At 35.9% G+C, this 16,865-nt stretch overlaps 1 protein-coding gene across 2 annotated transcripts in view; it reads left to right on the top strand.

Moving 5' to 3' along the window:
• The window catches only part of ASCC3 (activating signal cointegrator 1 complex subunit 3), a 277,788-nt gene that overhangs the window by 48,342 nt on the left and 212,581 nt on the right, over window positions 1-16,865 (top strand). For both annotated transcript variants that reach the window (XM_035321897.1, XM_035321898.1), the window contains exons 6-8: window positions 162-369; window positions 1,113-1,254; window positions 1,825-1,950. In XM_035321897.1, coding sequence (XP_035177788.1) covers window positions 162-369; window positions 1,113-1,254; window positions 1,825-1,950 — 476 coding nt within the window. The remainder of the gene's footprint in view (window positions 1-161; window positions 370-1,112; window positions 1,255-1,824; window positions 1,951-16,865) is intronic.

Here is a 16,865-nt window from a genome sequence, read left to right on the forward strand (position 1 = left end):
GTTTTAGTTGTGTGGTTACACACAACTGCCTTTAAGAGCTGTTACTTCCTTTAGTTTCTTGAGGCCAACTTCTGCATAATCTGCCTAATTAGAGAAAACTGGGGAATAAAAAGGATTGAATCCAGTACTTATGGAGATGCATACCTGTTTTCATGTTGCAGAACAGTACAGGAAGTTTATAGGAGAAAATGCTAAACCCAATTATGGTTGTCAAGTTACAATTCAGTCTGAACAAGAAAAGCTGTTGATGAAACAATATCGTCGTGAAGAAAAACGAAATGCCAGAAAAGAAAAACAAGCTGGGGAAGATGGAGAAGGTTCAGGCGAAGGACTAATTTGCTTTGATCCCAAAGAGCTACGAATGCAAAGGTAATAAATGCCAAAAGTTGAAAAATGCTTGTATTGTAATTGCTGCTTCAACATATCATAAACGTTTATTTTATTTTAGTTTGCTTTGGAGATAAGATTATTCTGACTTCAGGTCACGTTTTATTACAAGTGTAGATTTTTTTTTTTAATATGAAAACCTAATTTTCAGGGAAAGAAAGCAGTGATCTGCTTAATGAGAATCTTCTTGGTCTCATCTATGTGGGCTGGAGATGCAGATTATAGAAGTAGGCTATCTTTCTTAGTTCCTGTGTGCATACTACTTGCTCAAGATTTATGAAGTCTGTACTAAATCTAGCAGAACTATCTTTTTTTTTTTTTTTCCTGTACAGATTAACGGGTGCTATTTTCCATGTTGTCAACTAAAGGTAGTGGGAGGAATAAGGGAGGGAGAGAATAAGGTGTTGCATTTCATATTGAGAAGAATATGGTGGGACTGGTATTTAACTGTGAATGCATGTTGCTGTATTGTGTAAAAAGAGGCAAAATGCTATTAGGAAAGCCTTGCACTGGTTGAATTGATTTTTATCTTTGTTGTTTGCTATAGGGACTTAGTTTAACTGATGTCAGTGAATAACACAGTAAAATTGGTTTGTTAATCAATTTATAAACTGCTATTTTCCTTACATTTCTTCGACTTTTGCTCTAACTTTAATACTATGTCCAGTTTTTGTGGTGGCTGCTTACAATTGGCAGAATTATTGCAGCTATTTTTCTGCTTATAGGGAACTAGCGCTTTTGAATGCTCGAAGTATGCCTGTCTTAGGTAGACAGAGAGAGATGGACTTTGAAAGAATTCATTATCCACATGTTTACGATTCCCGAGCTGAAGCTATGAAAACATCAGCATTCATCGGGGGTGCAAAGGTATGCCTTCAGCAATACAACTATCCCAGTGAGTAATGTGCAGCAGATTTCCCTTTGTTCCCTTGGAGATTCTCCTACTAATAGGAGTCCTGTGCATGAAGTGGTGCTTCTTTACAGAGGGTTTTAAAAGCTCACATATTTTGTTTTAATTTTGACCCTAGAAGAAACAATCTCGCTCTCAACTAATGTATTTGTTTTTATTTCTAGGGTCAGTTAAGTCATTAAAATACTATTTTTCTCCTTCTATCTTTTAGAAAACATTGAATTTGACTTTAACAAAATGAATGCTTTATGAAATTATAGACTTAATGGCTTTTGAAATTTAATAAAGTGGGATTATCTGTTTTATTTTTTTTTTGTCTTTTTGAAACCATTTTCTGAGTAGTAAAACTGATTATTTTCCATTTAGGGGGTTCTGTGCTATCTATAAAATGAATCAGGGAGAATTGTTTTTATTTGGGATTCATTTTTATGAAGGAAAGTGATGAACCATTGCTTCAAGTGGGCTATAAAGTAATGAAACTTTCTGTTTTCATATTTTCAATTAATTTTCCTGTAATACTGTTTTAGGTGTTCTTACCAGAGGCAGTTCAGAGAGAAAACAACAAAATGTATGAAGAGGTGAAGATCCCCCACAGTGAACCAATGCCTATTGGTATCGAAGAGAAAATTGTTTACATTAAAGACTTAGATGAGGTGAGTAAACCATTTCAGAAATATTAAATTAGTTTTTACTTTGCTGTTACAAAAAATTAAATGAATAATATGTACTAATGTGATTTGTGATGTGCAAATTGAGCCAGTTAATTTCTTCACTTCCAATTTGTTGGGGGATGTTATTTTAATGATATAATTCTATTTGTGATGACTCTGATAAAGAAATTTCTCCTCTAAACTATTACTTTGTGAACTGCAGTTCTCAGTTCCTTTGGCATTACTTATTCAGCTACACGGTTTTCAGCTGTGAGCTGGATCACCAAAATGCTCTTAAAAAAAAAAAAAAAAAGAAAAAGAAAAATGAGAAGATAATCACAGAATCACCAAGGTTGGAAAAGACCTCCAAGATCATCTGGTCCAACCATTCCCCCACCACCAATATCACCCACTAAACCATATCCCTGTGTACCATGTCCAGCCTTTTGGTAAACACCCTCAGGGATGGTAACTCCACCACCTCCCTAGGCAACCTGTTCCAATGCCTGACCACATTTTCTGAGAAGAAATGTATCCTAATTTCCAACCTGAACCTCTTCTAGTACAACTTGAGGCCATTCCCTCTTGTCCTATCTCTAATTATCTGTGAGAGGAGGCCGACCCCCAGCGCCCCACAACTTCCTGTCAGGTAGCTGTAGAAAGCAATAAGGTCCTCCCTGAGCCTTTTCTTCTCCAGACTGTACAACTCCACTTCCCTCAGCCACTCCGCGTAGGACTGGTGTTTCAGGCCTTACACCAACTTCGTGGTCCTTCTCTGTACCTGTTCGAGGGCCTCGATGTCTTTCCTGTAGTGAAGGCCCCAAAACTGAACACAGTACTTGAGGTACAGCCTCACCACAGCAAAGTACAGGGGAACGATCACCTCCCTAGTCTTGCTGGCTACACTATTTCTGATACAAGCCAGGATGCTGTTGGCCTTCTTGGCCACCTGGGCACACTGCTGGATCATGTTCAGGCAAGCATCAATCAGCACCACCAGATCCTTTTCCTCTGCACAGCTTTTGAGCCACTCTGCCCCAAGCCTGTAGTGCTGCCTGGGGTTGTTGTGACCAAAGTCTAGGACCCAGCACTTAGCCATGTTGAACCTCATCCCATTGGCCTCTGTCCACTGACCCATCCTGTCCAGGTCCCTCTGCAGGGCCTTCCTACCCTCCAGCAGATTGATGTTACCCCTTAACTTGGTGTCATCTGCATACTTACTGAAGGTGCACTCAATTCCCTCATCCAAATCATCAATAAAGTTATTAAAGATATTATGGCCATTCTGTTCTTTTTCTGGAGACCACATGGAGGAGTGAGCCTGGGGTTCTGTAGCTTGACTTCTGAAGATTGGCTGGTGATGGCACAGCACTCTTTTGCAGTCCTTCAGACCGCATGATACTGGTGCAAGGTATTGAGTTACGGTGCCATATACTGTATGGGGTGCAAAACGTGGAATGATGCTCTGGAATAGCAAAAGGTGGCAAATTATTGTTAGTAAAACTTTGATGATAGAAAATGAAGAGCAGTGAGAAAAGTGCAGGTGAATCAAAGATTAACATTTCAAAGTTTATTGATTTTTAAATGGTGAGAAAGCTGAAATAAGGGAAGAAGAAACTAGCACTAAATCTGCAGTTAGTATTCACCGTCGAGAACTTGAAGTGCTCTATCACATCTACCTGCTTGCTCCTCGTTGTATATGTCAAACCTGTTGATGAATGGTAGATTTGCTATTGATTTCAAGGGGAACGTAAAGAGCAAGTCATATGCGCGTGTGAAGAAGGCTTTATGTTTCTTAGCTCTTCAGCCACATACAACATGGAAAAATGTTCCACTTTTCCCTTTCGAAAAACAGGATGTGATAATATAAATTTAATATGGTTACCCAGAGAACTTTTGGGGGTTTTTAGTAAAGTTTGTCTTACATAAAGATTTAACTCTTTTAAAACAGAAGACAGTTTAATTTTAGAATCTGAATCTATTCTTTTGTGCTTGGGTGACAGTACCTACTGTCATGTTTATGAAGTGACTGACAGCTTAACTAGATAGAAAAGTTGAGCCACTGTAGCTGTAAAATGTGACATTTTATATGACAACTTTCAGCATGACAGCTTTTTGCAATGAAATGTCTTTCCCCTAAGCACAGAGCTAAATATTACCTATTAATCTGTAGTTTTGCCAGGAATACCAATGTTTCAGGAGACAATCTCTTCTCAGAAAAATGTAGTTCAGGTACAAAAGTTTCAGACAGAAACAGTTTACAGATACTTACATTTACAGTGTTTAAAATAAAGGTAGAATGCATCAATTATACAAATTTCATAAATATTTCATCTCTTCTGTAGGCTATGTATCATCAAGAGGTATACTTCTCAGTTTTAAAGTGACATTTTGAAATAGAAGCAATCTTTAAATCTTTACTCTTCCATATGCTTCCTATTTACAGGAAACAAGGTGTCAACAGCAATGACAATCTTTAATGTATGAATACTTGTGTATTTAATCCACCCCCCCAACCCCTACTTTTCACGTTCCTGTTTCTTTGAGTGGGACTCTTAAATTTGAATCTTATTGAACAGCACCTGTTTCTTAACTAGGTAAAGCAACTGAAATTTCCAATGTGTGCGTTGTTTAAGATATCTTGGTTAAGGCAAAAGTTATTTTTCTATATGTCTATTTTAGATCTTCCATCCCTTAAAATCTTGGTGCTTAAAATTTTTGTTGATAAACTTGAGTCAATTTAGAGGGCAAAAAGTTTTTCTATCAATATTGTTTGTTCTTTTTTGGTGAAATAGTGTTAATCAAAAGCAGCAAAATAAACTTGTTTAACTTTATGTAGCATATGTAAGTGCTTGTAAGTTAACTATCACTTCTCTGTATTGGTATGTTTGCAAGATTATGTAAAATTAAAACAGATGGGCAGGAAAGATTGGTGACAGTACATGTAACTGTAAATAGTTTGTAGCAGTATCTAAAGGCATCATGAAGAAGCTGGGAGTTTTGCTGTTACTATTGTTAGATGCCATTATTACTACATTTTTTAAGAAAGCCATTGAGATGGTCCGAACATACAGATTAAGGTATTCATTCTGTGATCAAAGTGTTTTACAAGTCAATGTACATGCAGCCCATAATAATAAAGTTCCCCAGGGGAGGGAATAAAACAAAAAAAAACAAAACAACAACAACAAAACAGCTAAACCAGCTGTTGCGTCTGTTACAAGCATATTTATCACAAAACTGTCCAGGTACTTGTTGATTTATGGAGAAATCTTGATGTATTTAAAAATGATAAATATTTTTCTTCCTTTGAGGCTTTTCTTGCTCCTTTCATCTGTTCTCTGTTTCAACAGTCCCATTTCTGTTACATTTTGGTGAGTTTCTTGCCTTGCCTTTTGACTGTTCTGGCTGCGTCCAAGCTGATGCTGCAGATGATTCTTTCCTTTTGTCTCGGGTACTAAGGTATTTAAAGAAACAAAGAATTTTGGCTTCAAAGGTGTTTCTTCTTTTAAAATTATCATTTTAAGTCCAGAAAATAGATCATTTAAAAAGTGTTACTTGAAAAGTAGAACTGATTGACTTTCAGGCTTAAGCTCTGAGGTTCTTATTTTCCACAGAGGCAGAGATCAGGAGGGAGCAGATTGGGATTCAACATAGTGTTTGTGGGAGTCCCTGCAGAGCTCCTAAAGCTGTGTGGTTTCAACCTGGTGGGAAGAGGTCAGCTGTTATATACTGCTGGTAACCTCTCTGGAGACACTTTCTCTACATGATAATGGTAGATGACCCATGGTAATTTTCACTCGCTGTATACTGTCTTCTGTAAGGTCCAGCTTTTTTTTCCCTCGTTTTGACAAGCTATGATAAGGTGACAACAGTAAAAATGGTTTTGCACTACAGGAGACCATAGAACCATTGAATACTCCAAGATGGAAGGGACCTATGCAGACTGAGTCCAACTCCTGGCTCCACACAGGATCCAAAAAAATCAAACTATATTTTTGAGAGCCTTGTCCATATGCTTCTTGAGCTGCAGCAGGCAAAAAGGATTTTATGCTGCTGTTCTAGTGAAAAATTATTAGGCAATTTCTTTGCTGAGCTTCCTCCTTTCCATTTAAATGTGTGCCACCTTTGAAACGTTAGGGACACTTGTATGACATACTAGGAATTGTTTCAAGCACAGAATTTTGTACTGTAAGACAGTTTCTTGTGCCACTTTCTGGACTCTTCTTGACTTGTTAACTCCTTTGCCCAAGTGTGTAGAGGGCCAATAGCATACTGGCCGGTATCAGAAATGGTGTAGCCAGCAGGACTAGGGAAGTGATTGTCCCTCTGTACTCAGCTCTAGTGAGGCTGCACCTCAAGTACTGTGTTCAGTTTTGGGCTCCTCACTACAAGAAAGACATCGAGGCCCTGGAACATGTCCAGAGAAGGGCAACAAAGCTGGTGAAGGGCTTGGAACAGAAGTCCGATGAGGAACGGCTTAAGGAAATTGGGTTATTTACACCAGAGAAAAGGAGGCTCAGGGGAGACCTTATCGCTCTGTAGAACTGTCTCAAAGGAGGTTGTAGCAGAGTGGGGATCTCTCTCTTCTCCCAAGTAACAAGTGATAGGACAAGAGGAAATGGCCTCAAGTTGTGCTGGGGAGGTTTAAGTTGGATATTAGGAAAAAATTCTTCATTTGAAAGGATTGTGAAACATTGCCCAGGGAAGTGGCTGAGTCACTGTCCCTGGAGTTACTCAGATGTGTAGACGTAGTGCTTAAGGAACATTGTTCAGTGGTAGACTTGGAAATGCTGGTTTTAACAGTTGGACTTGATGATCTTAGAGGTATTTTCCAACCTGAATGATTCTATGATTTAGGTCAGAAAAGACCCAGAAGATCACAAAGCCCAGTGCAGGTCCAACAACGTCAGATAGTTATACCTAATGCAGTTCCGGTTATATACTCTTGATATTATAAAGAATTCTACTTTTTGATTAGAAAATTTCCAGTGGTACCTCCGCTCATTCAAGGTTAAAAACGTGAACTGCATCTGTTTTCCCAAAGGACTGGAAAGAACTAAACCTGACTGAAGTGTGACCAATAAGAAAGCACACAAGAAGAAAAGTGGCAATATAAAATAAAATTTAGTACCTAATGATGTCTATTAGATATGTTGGCAAGCGTGGATCTGGAAATATACTGAGAGAAGCTTCACTGTGTGGCAGAGTGTGTGCATTTCACAAAGTTAATATGTTTAGACAGTGTAGCTGATAGTAGCGTAAGAATTCAAGTGGGTAGCAGAGGTGGCAGTCAGTGGTGTAGAGGCTAAAGAGAGGGAAAACAATCAACATTCAACTTAATATTCAGATTACCTAGCAAGTGTAAATTGTTACTTGGTTACTCTGTGTGTAATCTGTCTTTTAAGAGACAAAAAAAAAAACCATGAAAACTCAGAGAGACGTTGAGGTGTAGACATAACATAATGCTGATAATTAAGCTAAATTATCAAAACATTTAATTTACCTTTAAGTTTCCTTTCAAAAGGGAGAAGGTAAGAATTAGTCTAAGAATCATCTAAAATGAGCTATATCTTTGAAAAATATTTCACTTTCAACTGAATACTTATGCAAGAATTTTTGTCTCACAGGTTTTTGTCTCATAGGAGCTTTGTTTCTTTTTAGTCTGTATGTTTGCATTTGCACAAGAGTAATTTTAAGTATGATAAATATTTCTCTTCAGTTATGTGATTTTTGGTTACATAGTCAGCAGTTTGGGTGCAGTCTTTGACTATGTAACATGCACGTTACAAAATGCTCTGTTAAGTTTAATCTTCACAGTTCTTAAGGTTAGGACTGAGTTCATAATAAGGAGTTCATTTATGTTTTGAACTTTTCACCAAAAGTTAAGCCTCTGGATCATGTAAGCTGAAATAACATTTTCAATGTTTTAAGTGTTATTTTAAATTATTTGCATTTTTGTTACTTCCTTAGGTTGGCATAAACATAGGCTGAGAAGATGAGAAATGTATTCCTCTAAATAACAATTCTAACAAATCCATTTTAACCAAATTGTAGACTTTTTTAAAATTATTTTTTTTGGTACAAATATAAGGCAGAATGGTGAAACTGAACCAACACGAAAGGGAGAAACCATGACTTTAACTAGCACAGGCCTTAACAGGAAGCTCTTACTCATAGGTTTGGCAGTGTAATCAGGATGTATCTTCAGCTGCACTCTAGAATGAAGAAATAACATGTTTGTATCAATGCAGTATATTTAGGTTTGGCAAATTATTATCTGAAACCTTATGGCTAGAATAGAGATGCTAAAATGAAACTCATGATAGAAACAGGCAAAAATTCAAATTCTTGCAGCTACCATTCCTACTTAATTCCTTTATGTACTGCAAATATGAGATCGAGTGGCCAACCTTTCACAGTTTAGCAGCCATAAAGTATAAGATATCTGTCATAAACTGCTGGCAATTGCAACAGTTTTGATACCCTTACTTTTCTACGCTATAGTCTGTGCTGCTTCACCTCCTGCCACAGTCTAACAACTCCATGGGTGTCATCTCATTTTCTTTCTTTCCTACCTGTGTTGAGTGAGGAGCAGCAACTAGTGCTTTGCACAGAGGAAGCCGCACTGCTGCTCAGGAGTATCTCCAGTGTCATCAATGGCAGTGGGGCATCCCACTGGAAGAGTCATGCAAGGGAAGGAAGTGTTCTTGCTTACTGCAAGGCAGTAAATTCCACCCCCAGCTCAATTTATAGATGACTATTATTCTTGGCATTTACTGGTATTTGGAGAGCTGCGTTTTCACCATAGTATGAGTGCACATGGCTTGTAAGTAAGTTGGTCACACCAGTTAAATCTGAGGAATTACAGTACTATTACTTACAAAAAGGGCATGTTAGCTGGGTTGCTTTAATAACAAGAACTTAAAAAAATGAATAAGTGCAAGTGTAGATATATTAGCAAGCGTAGATATATTAGCTTTGGGTGCTTGATATGCAGCTTGACTATTACTGAAATATATTTTTGTACTTACTATAAAGGTGTTCTCATACCAGCCTTTTGCCAAATAAATGTACCTCTAAAGTCATAAAATCAGGTCAGGCAAAGTTCCTCTTAAACCTGTTTTCACAATCTTGTATCTAACAAATTGCTGTTGGTAAAAAAAAATAAAAAAAAATAATAAAAATGACTTCAGTGTTTAACCTAAAATGGGTATTCAGTGTAGGATTTATTTCTTTGTTTCATGCTATAGCCATTTCCTTTTACTAATACTACTTAATGGTCTAAATAAGTTTTTTGTTTTCCCTCTGCATTATGTGAAGGAATTACTACAAAATCAATATTCCCTTTTTCTGTAATGTTTTCTTGCTTTTTGAGTTATACAAGCAAGCCTATTGAATAGAAGTACAGAAGTTCTTTGCATAAATTACTTTTTTCAAAATTACATTTTTCACATTCAGAATGTTTGACCATTTATTCCAAAGTTGATATTGGAGTATATTTCATTTCCATATTTTTCAAATAGCAATTGATGGTTGGACTGTTTTTTAAAAAAGTATTTATAGTTTTATTGACATTTTGTTATTTATCCAATGACAGTACACTTAAAAATTGCTCTGAAGAAAGCTTACAAGTTCCATAATTATTAGTCCCAATTTAAGAAAAAAATGGAGGTCTTGCTACAATGTTTTAAAGAGCTGGCAATGTATATTAGGAATTGTCGTCTATCTTCACCTTTCATGAGTGAGGGTTCTAAGGAGGTTAAACATGCAATAACAGGTTAACAAGAATATTGCAGTTAAGATTATACACCTACATTAATCTTAAAGCCTTCTGGCTTTGTTTTATTCAGCATATGATTTAATGAGTATTTTAGAATACTCATTAGAATTCATACTTTAGAATTCCAATGTCAGTATTTACAGTTTGTGTCAAATTGTATGAATATCTAATTTTGAGTTATCTGAGGCTTTTATGCATTGTTCTGTTTATATTGTCTGAGCAAGTATGATTTCTGTGCCTGAAAGCACATAAAAAGACATGCTTCATGCCGAACCAGCAGTTTGTGGTCTGTATTATGTAAAATTATCATATTTTGCATCAGGAAAGTCCTGTTTCTTACTAGAAGTAGCTCATTACTTCATCACCAAAAAAGATCTGTTGTCATGACATACAACCTGTAAAGTGGAATTCTGGTCTCAAAAGTTTTTTGTAATCCAAAGTTGGAGAAAGGCGCTCTAGAGGTTGCATTGTGACATCTGACTTTTCAACAGTGTCAAGTGGCTGACCACTAATTCACGAGTGGAAGACGCTCACTATACTTGAATTCAGCTCATAGAATGTAATTGTTTTTAAAAATGTGCTTCGCTTGACTGTAGCTTTCCAGATTTTAGATATCACTATAGGATTTCCTGAATGCTAATAGTTCTTTTCCTTTCAGCAATAGAGAACATCTGTCCATCATGACAAGTATTTGAAAAAATATTTTCAGAATATTCTCATGTTATAGATATAGACTTTAATATTATAAATGATACCATAGTATTTTTCTGGATTAGTAAAACTTTTCTTCTGTTAGTTTAAATGGTCTTTTTCTAATAGGGTGCTCTTTTTTGGTCAACAGAATCACTGATTTTATAGCATTCCAGATTATTAATCTGATTTATTTTAAGTAACATATTTTAAAAGAAAACTTATCTAAATATTAAAAAAAAAACCAATACTGAAGTAGACTTGAGGTGATATCTGAAATACATACAGTACAGAGATAGCAAGGCCTTGAATGCTGTAGTGCAACTTTGAAATAATTCTGGAATGAAATGCGATTTCCTTAATTTATTGATTTAATATGGCATGTGCACAGTTCCAGCAAGGCGCAGTTCTTGGGAGCAAAACCTGGAAGGATGAGTGATTACAAATACTTGCCAACAGCCATGAGTTAGAGATGTTGAGAACTAACATTATAACGAAAGATTAGGAAAGAAGTAGATATATAATCAAATACAAATATGTAATTGATAAATATTTTACAGATGGAAGATTGTGTCTGATAATCTGAGACTGCCATAATAAACATCGTTCTACCTATATTTGTCTCCTGAAATGAGGGTGTTTTTGCATCTCTGAAATCTGTATCACAATATATAAAGTAGGTTTCCTAAAACATCAGAATAATAGCTTAATGCTATTAATGCTTATGCTGAAATGAGGTAGACAATAATTATCTCAAAAGATGTTGGCTGAGGATAAAGATTTTCTTTTTTAGGGTAATGATAGTAAAACAAAAGTAAGGAAAATGCTTAATAACTAGGATAATAACTGGGATAGTGATATCAAGGCTTTCTAAGAATAAGAAATGAAGAAAGAAATTGACTTTTTTTTTTGCTAGAACTCATAACACAACTTTTTTTTTTTTTTGCTTATTCTGAGATACTGTGGTGGTTTTACCGTGCTAGGCAACTGAACACCACAACCACTCTCTCACTCCCCCCTCCTCAGATGAGGAGGGGAAGAAGTAAAGGAAAGAACAACTCATTGGTTGAGATAAGGATGATTTAATTAAAGAGAAAAAATATTATTAAGGAAAAAATATTATTATTAATTAAACAATTCAACTAAAGGGAAAAAAGAGAAAGGGGAAGAGGGAGGGGGAAAGGGAATAACAAAACAAAACAAGTAAATGCTATGTGGAAGTGCAGAGGAAAGAAATTACTCTCTACTTCCCACAAATGAGCGATGCTTGACCACGTCCCTGAAGCAGGGCCTCAACGCACGTAGCCAGTGTTTGGGAGGAGGACAGACGTTCTCACAACGAGAGCCCACCCCTCCCCTCTTCTTCCTTTTTCCACCTTTTATTGCTGAGTGTGACATCATATGGTATGGAATATCCCTTTGGTTGGTTTAGGTCAGCTGCCCTGGCAATGTTTCTCACTTTTTTGCCCACCCCCTAGGAGGGTTAGAGAGAGTCCTGATGCTGTGCCAGCCCTGCTCAGCAGCAGACACAACACCGGTGTGATACCACTGCTATTCTAGCTCCAAGTGCAGAGGCAGCACTGTATGGGCTGCTGCAGGGAAAGTTAACATCCCAGCCAGACCCAGTACAGATACACATCTCACATGTGTGCTAGCTCTTAAGAGCTGAGTGAAATATTGGATGTGTTCATTGGTTAGCCATTTCATGAGGTTCCTGTAGAGCATTGTATTTTGTAACTTGCAATTATTTTTAAAATATTTTGGAATTCTGTGGTACCTGTCAGTAAGGATTGTGGTATACTGTTAACATTCAAGAACTGTGATTTTTGACTTGGCATAGAGATACCTTTGATACTATTGTAATCTTTGAGAGGACCTGTCAGTTAACGCAGGATAAGAAAATTGAAACTGTTCTGAAACATCATTGCATTAGGTAAGTGTGGCATGACTGGCATCTTTATCATAATCCGTGATGTTTCTTCCATTCTCAGTCGGAGATTATCATAGACGTAAAAACAAAAGCAACCATACATAAAATTTATATATTTATTGTATGTATATATGCAACGCATCAATACATACAACCCTCATGATGTGTGTGTGTATATACATATTTCCTATTAATCCATAGGTGATTTTTGAAGTTTAAAGATGTTTTTTTACCAAACTTGTCACCACTGGCACTATTTTATATATCCTCCTCCTCTATCTTCCTCAGCTCCCCAGAGTTCTAGGTTTTTTATTTTTCAGTAGAAAAAAAAGACCTGTATGTAAAAAAAAAAAAAAAAAAAAAAAAAAAAAAAAAAAAGGAGATGAGTAGGTAGGCAAAAAAAAAAAATAAATGTGTGTCCTTTATAGAGATGTATGTGGGATGCAGAAAAGAGAGGAAGATAGTAATTGGGGAAGGACAAGAACTGATGTATCATCTTGTCAGATCTTATGAAGAACAAAAAGCAGCTTTCCATCGTGCAGGAAATCTGTATATGTACTTAGTACATATACAGATTTTTAGATTTTGTTTAGTACATATGAATATGTACTAAATCGGTATCAATCCACCATTGCTGAAGTAATGCCATCTCTTTTGGGATGAGGAAGAATGAACATAAAGTGGATGCCTTCTGCTGGGATCTGCATTTGTGGTATCGCAAATAAGCTACCAAGCCTGGTAAAGACAGAGAACGACCAACAATTCCTACTTTTTCCTGTAAGGTCAAATGAGGCTATAAAAAGGAGACTCAGAAATAACACAAGGGACTTTGTCCCTTAGAAAGATGTTGAAGGGGTTGGGAGTGCAGGTAGTATATTCTCCTCTGTCTTCCCAGCTGAAGGTTGGGACCCAAGAAGGGGATGAATGGATGCAATGAATGACTGGCTGCGTGGCTGCTGCCATGCTCAGGGTTTTGGGTTCTATGATCTTGGACACACCTTTGATAGATTGAGCATGTGGATGTTGTAGCCTCCCATTTGCCTCCACATTTTCAGATAGTGCGGTGTCTCCCTGATCAAAAAAAATAACTTGCAGTACAACCTTTTTCTTACTCCAAAACAGTGTTCCCTCCCTACGATGTCATAAACCTGTCTTGATGGGCTCAGAGGAGTGTTTTTGTTTGTTTGTTTTGGTTTGACATGGTGACTGTTCGATTCTTTTGGAATGAGACTGACTGAAGGTTTCCTTTGTATAGGAGCCTTTTAACATCTTAAGGGGAAGTTTGGCAATCGTGTTACCTGAGCAAGATAGGATGCTATGAAAAACTAATAAACATGCTCTTTGTGTGTTTAAGCATGTTTGTATTTTCAAAGGCTTGACATTAATGAAAACACACAGGAAAAAGACTATTTAGCATAAGTACAGCCAGTAAAAATCCTTGTGAATTTAAAACTGTGTTTTCAAATGTTCTTTCATTAGTGAAGTTGTAACTGAAACTTAAACAGATATTCTCATTTACAGATATTCTACTTATTCTAAGTACTAGTAATGTGCAACTTTCTTTAATGTAAGCAGCTGTATAAAATCCAAGTTATCACTTCTTAAGCAGGACAATCTCAAAGACAATAATTCATTGACAATATGGTTCAAAGGCTAATACTGAGCTTTATTTATATTAGTGAACATAAAGAATTTAATTTCTTTTAGTTCTTTAAACTCATATGGCTGTGTATGAATTACTGTGCAAAATTTGCTGAAAAATGTTATTTATTATGCTACTCTCACAGTGAGTCTTGCATATTCTTGCAGTTAATTGGGCTTTTTGGTTGTTCTTGTCCCTTACATGCAAATAACAAATGTGAATAGACAAATGCACTTTTTAATATTAACATGAGGTAAAACTGACTGTGTCTGACTTGAAGAAAACATTAAGCCTGTTTCATTTTCTGCACAGCTGCCAAGTGTGTGTATGTTACCTAGTGCTACCTCTGAAATTGTTGAAAATCTGATGGGAACACTTACAAAGGCAAACCAGTAAAGGGCACCAGCTGCTGAAAAACACCTGCTGTGAGCCACTGTGGGAATAGATGCATCTGCCTGTAGGTAGAAGTAATCAAAGTGCCTACTTTTACCTGTCAATATTTTAATTTGTGTAAAGATTCAACCAATGAAAGTAATTTTGAATACCTAAAAAAAAAAAATAAAAAGTGTGCAGAAGAGTTCAACAGGAGTCTGTGGAAGCTCCTCATTGAACTACTGTTGCATGTCTTTATTTTAGTAAAAAAACAATCAGATATGGCACCAAAAGTCTCAGCTACACTATGCTTACTAGAAGATGGAGGCAGTATGGAAGAGGTTATGGAAGAGGTTATGCTACTGAAGAGCAGGTTTCCAGTTTTTGTGTGGCTTATTTCGAGAGATCTCAAGAGAGGGAGTTATGAGAGTGTGTATTTCTTGATTCATTGCAGCTTATTTGATTTGTTGAGGACGGTAATACACCCACCTACACACTTTTGTTTTTTTAAGAATCAGAAGTCGCTAGACATATTTTCCATATATATATATTTAAAGCATTTATATATATATATTTAAAGCATTGTATTTCTTGTCTTTTGATGCTTGAATTTTGCTTGTTCCCACACGGTGATGACTTTACCACACAAGTTCAGCTTCCCTCACCTACCTGTTGTTTTTATACAGTAGATCAATTAGAACAACTTCTGGGAGTGCTGCTGGTTTCTTTGGGATTTGTGAGAATAAGATGGATGTATTCCTTTTTTTTTGGACTGATTGTGCTTGAAGTCTTCTCCAGTACAATTTAGAAAAAAAAGTCATTTAACATTTATATGGTAAAAGAATACTGCCTTCTTGGTTAGCATTAGTGTGAAATTATCTAAAATTAAGAACAAAATTGAGTTGTAGAAAAATTATGACACCAATATTTATTCCTCTAGAAATATTATTTCTTTTTCCATTCTCCCCTTTTATTTAAAGGGTTAAAGATATTACTAGTTTCACCTATAATTACCCTTCAGAGTAGTCCTTTAGTTTTTGTCTTTTTTCTTAAGCATCATTAGGAAGAAAGAGTTTATATTATATGTTAAGGGAAAGCTAAAGTAAATAGTTTGAAAATATTATCCAGAACCGGCTTCTACATGAACAGTTAAGATATTTTGGTTTGCATAAAATAGGATTAAATTAAGTAGGATTTTTAATAGGAAAACAACACTGAAAGATATCTGTATTTTAGAAATATATGATAACGTCATGCGGTCACACTGTTCTCCTAAAGATAGTAGGTTTAAACTTACTTTCAAAAGAAGGCAATATTTAGGATGCCAGTTGTGATGTTGGACTGATTGTAAATTCAGTGACTTATCTGTGTTTTAAATTTTGTATAGTAAAAAAGAATCACTGTGAAAAATTCAAGAAGCATTTTGGATACGCATTTTCTACTGCAATTTAACTGCATGTACCTCAAAGAAACCCTACTTTCTGTTTTTTTTCCACTTGTACTTAATCACTGTAATATTCAAAATCCAATTATACTTACCTGCTGACGTTGCAGCTGTTATGTTTTTGACCTCATTAAATTAGAATAATAAGTGAAATAATTAAATTGAGAAAGCAACTTATTAAATGTTCATTTTTAATTCTTTAGAGTGGTACATTTATGTCTCATTAAATATAGTGACTTTTTTTCTAAAAAAGCACATCCAGAGATCAGTAAAGTTTTTAATGAAAACATCTCAAAGTGTTTTTAGTCATTTTAGTAATTAAGACTAGGCAGTAAATAATGTGCTTCTGATGTGCGCTGTTAGGGTATAGCCATTTCTCAATGAAAATTCCTAGTGCGAGTGTGGAAGAAGAAAGCAGTAGTCTTTGATGGCATACCTGAAAGAAGACACTTTTTTTTCTTGGGAGTGATCAGTCTTTGATTTAAAGAAAAATATAGAATAGCATTTTAAATTCTATTTAAAATTACACTCAAGACCAGAATTATTATTTAAGAAACGTAATTTCAAAGTGCGAACTTTCAAAGATGAGGGAAGAGCCTATGCTAATTTTGATATGCTATAACATTTAAAAGCTTAGCTCCCACTGAAAATATTTTAGACAATTTTTAGTTTGATTTTAATTTGTCTTTAATTGGCACAAGTTTCAGTGAAACATGAAATCTCTTACGCAGGAGATGAATGTCCCATGTCTTTCAGCAATGGAAATGGAACTGAGATTGTCAGCCAAGGGATTTTTCTGGAATTCACCAAATAGCTTTTAAATGTTCTTAAAAGGTTTTGGGATAGAGGAGACACTTCTTATCTGAAAGACTATGCATATCAGATTTGCAATTTCCATTAACCTCAAGATCACATGGTAACTGCTACCAGTGGAAGTTGAAAATTTTTGAAAGAGTAGCTGTTGTTTGCAGAACAACAGGGAGCAATAAGTAATATCTAATCTCTTAGACAAAAAATGGATTTTCTAACAGATTTTTCTGTGGTTTTGTATCTTACT

This window comes from Oxyura jamaicensis, chromosome 3, assembly GCF_011077185.1.
Source record: "Oxyura jamaicensis isolate SHBP4307 breed ruddy duck chromosome 3, BPBGC_Ojam_1.0, whole genome shotgun sequence".
Classification (NCBI taxonomy): domain Eukaryota; kingdom Metazoa; phylum Chordata; class Aves; order Anseriformes; family Anatidae; genus Oxyura; species Oxyura jamaicensis.